Raw genomic sequence first — 10,449 nt, 5'->3', positions numbered from 1 at the left:
TCCAGGAACTTCAAAGATGTCACCAAATACATATTCTCCTTTCTGTCCTTCCATCTGCCTTTCCATCTCTCTCTCACCTTTCCTTCTATATGTGGATGTCATGTTCACATTCAGGTCCCAGGCTTTAACATTAAGCCAGTTACCCCAGAGTTAGAATGGACTTTGCATCGTCAAAGAATGACACTGATTGATCCAATTTTTGTCCCCTTCTCACTCCTTAAATACTCGGTGGCAGGGGGATGGAGTACTATGATGACTTAGCTTGGGTCAGATGCCCACACCATGGATTATTCTTACTGTGCTCCAGTGTGGAGAAGGAAGCAATTCCTTAAAGGAACTGAGATCCTGTTACTATAAGAGAGGGGAAGGGGTAAGCAAGAGCTATCCCCTACACTCAGAGTTCTCATTCATGTCATCATTTCTAGTCTCCGAGGTGATGGCAAAGGCTAGACACTGTAATGAATGTCAACGCATTTATGAACTGCTGTGCCCAGCACACGCTGGTCACAGTATCACTTCTTTCATTGGTCTTCCTTGTGGATAAGACAGGGGTAATGGAGTTCTTTTGTTCTCTATTCTTCTAACCTCAGTTCTACTACTCAACAGGACAAGTTCCAAGAAAAATGAACCCCTTGCTGGGCCTGGGCCTACTTCTGGCTGGCCTCCTCACTGTGGAAGGTCTTCTGAAGCCCAACTTCTCTCCAGAGAAGCATGAAGCTGTGAGTCAGGACCAAGTAGGGAAGGCAAAGAGGACAGCTCAGGAGCTTGCAAAGCGAAACACAGACTTTGGACTCAAGCTGTTTAAGAAACTGTCCTTCCGCAGCCCTGACAATAACATCCTCTTCTCCCCCTGGAGCATCTCCATGGCCTTCTCCATGCTGTCTCTGGGTGCCCAGGACTCCACCCTGGCTGAGATCAAGGAGGGCTTCAACTTCAGGAACATCCCTGAGAAAGACCTCCATGAAGGCTTCCATTACCTCATCCACAGGCTGAATCAGAGGAACCAGGACCAAAGGCTGGGACTCGGGAATGCCTTGTTTATTGACCAGAGGGTAAAGCCCCAGCAGAAGTTTCTGACAGAAGTCAAGAACATGTACAAGGCAGACACCATCCCCACCAACTTCCAGAACTCAGAAAATGCTCAGAAGCAGATCAATAACTATGTCCGTCAGAAAACCCAGGGGAAAATCAACAACCTAGTCAAGAACATAGACCCTGGCACTGTGATGCTTCTTATCAACTATATTTTCTTTCGAGGTAAGGCTTAGGGTACGTTGGCATGTAGACTTGAGTCAAATTCAATGGTTGTGCGCTTACTTGGTCTGTGACCCTGAATTCACATGTAATTGTAATTGCTCTCTTTGAATCCTACTTCTCCTGTCTGAAAAAGGAGTACCTTGATACATAGCTCATAAGATGATTATTGGGATTCAAAGTGAAAATTAATGATAAATGAATGTTTTGAAGTCTATTCCCCATACGTGCATTTTTATGATTACTGATTATCCTAACACAACGTTGGGTGTAGAAGTTGAAGTGTCATCCTTTCCCCCATTTCTTAGATCAGGAAAGTGAAATTCAGACAGAGATTAATTAATGTACTCAAAGTTACAAAGCCAGCTAATGAAAGTCAGGAGTAGAATCCGCTTCTCTTGACCTGATGGCTATGCTTTCCATCACTCCAAGTAGAGGCCCAGGATGGTGACCGTGCTGATGATCACATTGGGACCAGGATCACATTGGTAGCTGCCTTGGTCTTCTCACCACATGTTATAGACTCCCCAAGTCTGAGGGTGAGGTATTGAAAAAGAAGATGAAAGTATATTCCCTAATTCACGCTGCATGCACCACATGATGCACACCCAGTCACACCACACGCACACAAATGTTGGTCAACATAGGTGAGAATGAGAAACCCACATCCCTCGGACCAGGCAAGGCTGTGGGGCTGTCAACAGCATGATCCTAAATATGGAAGTTCAGCTCTCCCAAAATCCACAAGGAGATTGATGGTTATAGGGTAAAACAGGAATGATAATGGTAGACTGTCCAAAGCAGGGAAGAAAGGAAAATTAGGAATTTCCCAAAGTCCCTACATCTTCTATATGAAAGCAAGAACCATAGCAACAGTGAGGTGATGACGCCTAGCATCTGCTCAACACTTAGCTACGCACAGTCACTGAGCTGAGTTGCCTTTCCCCTCCAAGTCTCACAGCAGCCCTGAGATTCCCATCAATATCCCCAGCTGGCACATAAGGACACTGAGACCCAGGGAGGTTGGAACACTTGACCAAGGTTTTCCTTCTAGAGCAATAAAGCCAGACATTTGAGCTTGGGGGGGTTGGACCTAAGGGCCTTATACTGGGGGCGCTGAGGATAGCAAGTGAAAAGACCCAGGTCTGAGTCTATGCCATTAGAGAGGTCTCAGGGTCAAACACAGAGAATCAAAAGGCCCAGTTTTAAGAGTTCACTGCTCTTCAGCATGCTCCCAAGGGCAGCCTGTTAGCTTAGTCTTCTTAGCCCTACGTGAGAGTGGCTTCCCCAGGGCTGACTTGGAATAGATGTGAGAATTTCCACTCAGACCTAATAGCCCCCACTAAGTGTGATCCAGGGACTGCTTCTGTAAGAGAATCCACAGGCTTTCTCAGCCTCAGGAGCCTTGAGGTTTGGGGCAGCCTGAAGTTCCTCTCTTAGTCAGCAGCCCTGGTCTTAGCTTTACTGGGATAACTGATAACTGGGACCAAGCTCACGTCCCCTGAGGTGTTCAGAGCATGGTGTGAGGCCAAGGATTCCTGTGCACCTGCTCTGATAGACCAGAGCAACCAAACTCCTTCTTTAAGTCCGTGGGGACAGAGACCCCATGGTTAACTGGATCCAATAGCTCCTTCTCCCTCAGGACACCGATGTCACTCTGTTATTCTTCAATCTTAAGCCAGGTGGCAACATGAGTTTGACCCAAAGGAAACGAAAGAGGAAGATTTCATTCTGGACAAAAACAAGAGCGTGAAGGTGCCCATGATGTTCCACGTGGGCATGTATAACGTGGGGCGTGATGACCAGCTTTCCTGCACTGTCCTGGAAATGCCTTACCAAAGCAACTTCACGGCCATCTTTGTTCTTCCTGATGAGGGCAGAATGAAGCAAGTGGAGGAAGCCCTGGGGCTAGAGACTTTTGCCAGATGGAAGAAGTTACTCGTACGAAGGTAAAGAGGGTGCCTGACATACGCAGCGTCTTCCATCTTCCTCCCTCTCCTCTCTCTGTCTTTGCCTCTCCTTTCTCAGATTCATTGAGCTCTTACCCCATGGATAAGCCCATTCTAGGCTCCATGATGAATTTATATTTTGGTAGGAAGTACGCTAGAAAACAAGTCACAGAAATGTAAATGCTTAAACATTGTCAAAGTGCAGAAGATGAAGCAAACTTGGTGGTCAGTGGTGGTCAGGGAGGGCTTCATGGAGTAGGCGGCATTGGTGCCACACCTTCAAGGCTGAACAGCAGTACATATGGAAGGATGAGGAGTGACAGAATCCTAGGCAGAGGGAGGAGAAATCCTAGGTGAGGTGTCCTAGGTGAGAACAAACCCAAGTGGGGTGTCAAAGGGAGCTGTGAGTTGTACATTGTACATAGGATGTTTTCAACTGTGGTGCCATAATGAAACCAGTGAAGGGTGAGCCTAGTAAGTTGTATTAATAATAGTTGAGGGACTCAAGTCACTAAACACTTTTCTTTTCAAACATAAAATTAGAACAGATTTAAGGTAAGCCTCCAGAATCTCACCCAGGCACATGCCTACTGACAGCTTTTCTTGGGAAGGATGAGAGCTAGAAGTAAGAACTGAGGAGCTGACGTCAGTGTAGACCTGCAAGGTGCCTTGAAAGCTCCTGGGCTAGGAGAGGGTCTGTGGCAGCCAGGAGACATGGCGATACTGCCAAGAGTGGAGGTCTTGCTGCTCACTCCTCAAAAGCCAATAAAAAGGCAGAGTGATGGAAAGGAAAATTCACTTTACTTTGGATGCCAGCAGTGGGGCAGGGAATGGGAGGAAGGGCAGACCGCTGTCTAAAGGCCGATTGACAAGCAGTGACCAAGAGCTTTTATAGAAGGAGGGAGGGGGCTCCAGGCAGAAACCTCTAGCAGGCATGTTGAAATCAGTCATCAGTGGTGTGATCATCATCTTGATTGTTTAAGTCTTTAGATCCAGGGTTGGTATGTTCCCTTGCGTTTGAGGCCAGTTCTCAGAACTGTGACAACTTATGTCCTGGCCATCGTCTGATCATCATGTAGCTAACTGCTTCTACCTGGTAGCATTGTCAGTGTCTACAAGGCAGCTCGAAGGATATGGTTCAGAAGATTATCCGAACCCTTGCTAAGCTAAGCTAAGTCACTTCAGTCATGTCTGACTCTGTGCGACCCCATAGACGGCAGCCCACCAGGCTCCCCCGTCCCTGGGATTCTCCAGGCAAGAACACTGGAGTGGGTTGCCATTTCCTTCTTCAGTGCATGAAAGCAAAAAGTGAAAGTGAAGTCGCTCAGTCGTATCCTACTCTTAGCGACCCCACGGACTGCAGCCCACCAGGCTCCTCCGTCCATGGGATTTTCCAGGCTAGAGTGGGGTGTCATTGCCTTCTCCTCCGAACCCTTGAGGAGGAACTAAAAGTCCTTGACCTTGCTTGATGATTAAACTATTATTATTTGGTCTCATTTGACTGCCTTCCTTTGTTTCTGCCTTTTCCTCACTTCTCTGATTAAACTTATTCTTTGGCTAAAGTTTTCCCACAGACAGAAAGCAGGTGGAGGATGTGCAGGGAAGAAACCACAGGGTCCTGCTCCATTTCAGGGGGTCTATGAAATGGAAAGGGAAGCTTCCACTTCAGTAGAAACAATGTCAGGGTATCCTTCTCCTTGGTCCTTTGGTTCTCTCTCCCACCTTGACTCCACCATGATTCTCCATCCAAAAGGCCTTTACTGAGAACCTCTGCCATGCCCAGCATGCTGTCAGGAGAGGTGGAGGCTTCTAAGAGAGGCAGAGACGATGCTAGGACTGAGCTGGGCTGTCCATGAGTGAAAAGGGAACCAACAGTTTCCTTCACATGGGAACAAATCTTTGGAGAAATTGAAGAACGCATCTTAGATATCCAGATTTAGCTGCAAGCTCATGGGAGAGAAATTCTATTTCTGCACAATAAAGTCTAACTACTATGACTTCCCATTTCATTCAGAGAAAATAATAATAATAACCACAAAAAAATAACTTGCCGGACTCCTCTGCCCCCTTGAAAGCTTGCTCAGACTTCCCCTTTACTCCGGCATTCCTGATCCCCAAGTCAATCGTATAGTTTTCCCCATGGTACTTACTAAGACTACCAGCCCATGGATCTACCCTTTTGTCTCCCTTTTGTTGTGATGGTTTTATTGTCCTTCTTCCCTAGTAGAGCACAAGTTCAAGAGCATGGATTTTTGCCTGTTCTAGATGCATCTAAGCATGTAGAACAGAGCCTGGTATACAGTAGGCACTAAATAAGCTTGTGTCAAATGAACAGATAAGTGGAAAGGCAAGTCTGAGAGTCATTGGGCCTATTGTGGGTGTTAAAATCCAAGGCACAGAATGATATCCCCTAAGAGGTAAAAAAAGATAGAAAAGACGATGGGGGGAGAAAAAAAAGAAGGGAGGGCCCGGCAGGAGGGAGGGAGGCTGGGAGCACTTCAATGGTGAGCAACGGGTGAGGAGGTGGAGCCTGCAAAGGATGAGAGAAGGAGCACCCAGGGATGGAGGGGAGGGCAGAGGGCATGGATCTGGGTGGGAAAGCTTCAAAATGGATTGACTTTCTGGTGCCACTTCCTGAGTTTTGGCCGCTGGTTCTAACAAGCCAAGGTCAGTGGCCGCTCTGGAAAATGGTTTGAGCCAATAATGGAAGTGGGCTCCCTAGTGGCTCAGTGGTAAAGAATCTGCCTGCCAGCACAGGAGCCGTGGGTTCAATCCCTGGGTCCAGACAATCCCCTAGAGAAGGAAATGGCAACCCACTCCAGTATTCCTGCCTGGGAAATCCCACGGATGGAGGAACCATGGGGTCGCCAAAGGGTCGGTGCTACTTAGCAACTGAGCAACAACAGCAACAAACAACGGGAGGACAAGTTGTGTTCTGTTTTCTCTCTCTGCTCTGAAAGAAAGACGTGGGCTGGAAGCTGGGCATGTGACTAAAGGCCAAGGGAATTGATTTTGCTTTTGGACCGAGGACGAGGGTTGTTAGAGCCTGCAGTCTGCCCCTGGGGGCGGTCCAGTAGAAGCCATTTATGGACTGTACAGGAGGAAGAGGAAACATAGGCAGGAATGAGGTCCTTGGAGAGGCAGAGAGAAAGGGCGTCCATGACCCCGTGGACAGGAACCCAGGTTCCACAGGTGCCTCAGCACGGCTGACCCCAGGGCAGGGACGCCGACCCAGGTCCCGACCACAGAGGATCTGAAGCGGCTCATTCAAGGCTGAGAGGATGAGCACTTGCTCACTGACTGCTGAGCCTCCGATGCACGGTGCGCATGCGCACTTTAGCCCCTCCTGGTCTGCGGTTGCTATGGTCACCGTCCTCATTGTCATACAAATGGCTTAAAGAGGTGAGGTCATCTGATCCCAACCACAGAGCTCCTGGAAGGCAGAGTAGATCTGAACCCAGTTCTGCCAGCTTCCCATCTCAGGGCCTTGCTACCTCTAGCACCAGATTGCTGGGATCAGCTCAGCGCATGGGTGTGGCTGAGGCTATAGTGGAGAGACCCTCCAGGGCTGACCTGAAGGGGTCCTGAGACAGGGGGGGCTCAGGGACATTGCTGTGGATGAGGGCTCAGGTAGTTTGATAGAAAAATAAGAACACAAGTCAGAGAGCCTGGATGTTTTAACAACCCATCCCAGGAAACTCCTTTGGTGGTTCTATGGATAAGGCTGAGCTCCCGATGTAGGAGGCCCCAGTTCAATCCCTGGTCAGGGAAGTAGACCCCACCTGGCACAACTAATTTTTTTTTTTTTTCTAAGTTCAGGCTTAAGGAGTCTCTCTTTATTCTGTGGATAGAGAGAAATTCTGAGACCTCAGGGGCTGGGAGGACAGATGCCACATCACCATCCTAAAGCCTGCCTGGAAAAACGGCAGGGCCCAGCTGTTCACCTTTGACACTTTCTCCTCCCTAGGGTTGCAGATGTGTTTGTGCCCAGGTTGACCATCACCAGTAACTACGACCTGAAGACGACGCTTTCCCACCTGGGCATCAGCAAGATCTTTGAGGAACATGGTGATCTCACTAGGATCTCCCCTCATCGAAATCTGAAAGTGGGTGAGGTAAGCCTGCCTGGCCAGGATGCTACCCTCCTCCAGCTCAGGGAGCCTTCTTACCACCCCTGGCCAGACACACTATCACAGCAGCTGTACAAGCCAAGAGTGCCCCCACCAGTCAGGCCAAGCCTAACTGCCCCAAACTGCCTATGGTCCTGGGCAAATCACATACCCTTCCAAGCCTCATGTTTCTAGTCTTCAAAATCGGAACTGTCCATCTCCTATTCCTACTTTGGAAGTTGATTCAGTGCAACAGTGGATGGAGGCTTGGAGCAGTCGCCAGGCCTAGAAGTGACCCAGGCTTGTGACGAGTAAGTTGTAAACATTTTTCTGCATAATGTAGAGATAAGCAAGGTAAGGACCCCTCGGTCTCCAGCAAGGCTAAGCCCCTGCCTGCTTGTGACAGTCAGAAGGACCAGATGGCGGAGGTGCCCAGATGTAGCAGACAGACTGCCATACACCAGGGACTGCCCTGTTGGTCTGGTGGTTAAGACTTCGCCTTCCAATGCAGGAGGTTAGGGTTCAGTCCCTGGTCGGGGGATCTAAGATCCCACATGCGTCATGACCCCAGAAACCAAAACATAGGACAGAAGCAATGTTGTAACAAATTCAGTAAAGACTTTAAAAATGGCCCAAGTTAAAAAAAAAAAAAACTTAAATTAATAAAACACAGGACATCAGCAAATTCAAATTTCATATAAGTGATGAATGAATGTTTTTTGTATAACCTAAATATTGCATGGGATATACTTATGCTGAAAATTTCATCATTTATCTGAAATTCAAATTTAACTGGAAATTCAAATGTATCTGTACTTTATCTGGCAATCATACTTTGAGATTCAAAGGGCACTGAGATCGGGGAAGATTTCAGTAAGCAGAGACAGGTGGGAGGAAGATCTTTCAGGAGGAAAGCACCCCAGCCTGAGGCTGGGAGGTGAGAAGGCGTGGAGTCTAGGGGGTGAAGTTTACAGCTGTGATTCTATGTGTAGACATCAACTATTGACTTGCCAGTAAAATAATTAGCATCCTGTAGAAGAGAGTGAGATGACGCTAGTGGTAAAGAACCCACCTGCCAACGCAGGAGACGTAAGAGACTCAGGTTCTATTCCTGAGTTAGAAAGATCCCCTGGAGGAGGGCCTGGCAACCCACTCCAGCGTTCTTGCCCGGAGAATTCCATGGACAGAGGAGGATGGTAGGCTACAGTCTATGGGGTCGCAGAGTTGGACACGACTGAAGGGACTTAGCAGCAGCAGCAGAATGGAGTGAAATGTATCAATATTTAACAGAAGCCCATTAATTTTCCAGTGTCCATTACTTCCTCACGGATGTTGATGCCTTTGGGGTGGATCTGGGACCTGAGTCATCTCTAACAGCTACCCTGGAATCAGACTCCCTCTTAACATTCCATCAGGAGGATGAAAGGAGTTCAGAGGGGCTGGCTGCTTTGGGCCAGGGGTGCCTTCACCTCCCTCCCATCCAGTTAAAGTTCAGCACAGCCTTTCTGCAATTATTACCATTGATGAATCCCTGCAAGTCTTGGGAAGTATAGAAAATCCCACTCCATCTCCCCTCCCAGTATCTGATGCTCTCCTGCATCACTTTCTTTCAAGCTGCAGCTGCTTGCTGAGTATCCTCAGCTGATGACAGCAGAACAGCCATGAGCCCTGGGGTCACTGGCGCCAGTCAAGTTACTGGGTGACACAGGCAGAGGCCTCTTCTTCTCTGAGCCTTGTTGACTCAAAAAACAGTCACAGTCTCAAAGCTGAGAGTTATGTTTTATTCGATGGGAATTTTTAGGACTGCAAGCCTGCGAGACAGCATCTCAAGTAGCCTTGAGAAGACTGTTCAGAGGAGGTAAGGGTGCGGGGGGTGAAGGAGCTAGGTTATATGAACTTGGTGACAAGGGGCAGGTAGTCTGAACATCAAAAGATTATTGTTAATTGAGGAAAACCAGAGATTTCAAAATCAGGAATTTACTGCTTTTTCTATGTCTGGGAAGATGCAAGAGCCTGGCTTCACTGAAATCATCCCTTTCATGTGTATCTCAGCTATCTGGGGCCAGCATCCTGTGATTTGATTTTTCACATCCTTAGTTCCTTGACCATCGTTGGATCCTAGGCACTGTTCTTTCTGAATGCTCTCCAGGCTCAGAAAGTCCCATCTGGAGGGCCGGAATAGCTGATGGCTCTGACATCCTTGTTTATTGATATGGCAGGAAATACTTTATTTCAAGGATTTCCCTGGTGGTGCTAGTGGTAAAGAACCTGCCTGTCAAAGCAGAAGAAGTAAGAGAAGAGGGTTTGATCCCTTGGTTGGGAAGATCCTCTGGAGGAGGGCATGGCAACCCGCTCCAGCACTCTTCCCTGGAGAATCTCACAGACAGGGGAGCCTGGCAGGCTGCCATCCGTAGGGTCACAAAGAGTCGGACATGACTGAAGCGACTTAGCACGCATGCATGCGCTCGGTTTCACAGCCTCTTGTTAGCTTTCGCCCATCCAGGGCCTCCAAGTGGCTTCCCAAGCACTGACCCTACTCCCGTTTCCCGCAGGCAGTACACAAGGCTACCCTGAAGATGGACGAGAAGGGCACAGAGGGAGCCGGGGGCTCTGGAGTGCAGACGCTGCCCATGGAGACACCAATTCGGGTCAAGATAAACCACCGCTTCCTGCTGATGATCTGGGAGACTAAAATGAATAACCTGCTCTTCTTCGGAAAGATTGTTAATCCTTCTGGGAGATAAGGCGGAAACCCGACCTCCTGCAGACCCCAGCTATGTCCTGCGGTTGGATACTTTTTGTCTCCTTGAGACCACAGGGACTTTCTCATCTCATCTCACATTATCCTGAGCTCTCCACACCACCATCCAAACAGGCAGCACCACTGGCTTCTGGGCACCATTCCCCATCCCCCCCCCCACCCCCCCGCCGCCTTAGCCCCCTCACCACCCATTCAGATTTCAGGATTAGATGTGCCATCCCTACCCAGTTGATAGTAACCTTCTCCCCTGCCCCTGGTAGGCAGAGGGGTTTTGTGATTTAATAAACGACACTCCCAAGATCTGCTGACTGTTGGTGGATAATATGGGGATGCTGTGAACCAAGGAGAGTACCCGCCTGGGGTTGAGAGTGAAGGA

At 48.6% G+C, this 10,449-nt stretch overlaps 1 protein-coding gene across 1 annotated transcript; it reads left to right on the top strand.

Moving 5' to 3' along the window:
• The first annotated feature begins 623 nt into the window (after positions 1–623).
• Positions 624–10,056, top strand: SERPINA12 (serpin family A member 12). Its single transcript, XM_068990820.1, has 4 exons — positions 624–1,257; positions 2,933–3,203; positions 7,171–7,318; positions 9,865–10,056. Exons 1-4 carry the CDS (start codon positions 624–626, stop codon positions 10,054–10,056), a joined length of 1,245 nt encoding a protein of 414 aa, XP_068846921.1.
• The last annotated feature ends 393 nt before the right edge of the window (positions 10,057–10,449 follow it).

Source organism: Capricornis sumatraensis, chromosome 19 (genome assembly GCF_032405125.1).
Source record: "Capricornis sumatraensis isolate serow.1 chromosome 19, serow.2, whole genome shotgun sequence".
NCBI lineage: Eukaryota > Metazoa > Chordata > Mammalia > Artiodactyla > Bovidae > Capricornis > Capricornis sumatraensis.
Note: the sequence above shows the minus strand (reverse complement) of the source record. Positions and strands in the feature narration are given on the sequence as shown.

Coding starts and splice junctions, on each gene's coding strand:
- SERPINA12 (XM_068990820.1), top strand. CDS start 624: ATGAACCCCTTGCTGGGCCTGGGCCTACTTCTGGCTGGCCTCCTCACT. Junction 1,258..2,932: donor CAACTATATTTTCTTTCGAG/GTAAGGCTTAGG, acceptor TTCAATCTTAAG/CCAGGTGGCAACATGAGTTT. Junction 3,204..7,170: donor AAGAAGTTACTCGTACGAAG/GTAAAGAGGGTG, acceptor TCTCCTCCCTAG/GGTTGCAGATGTGTTTGTGC.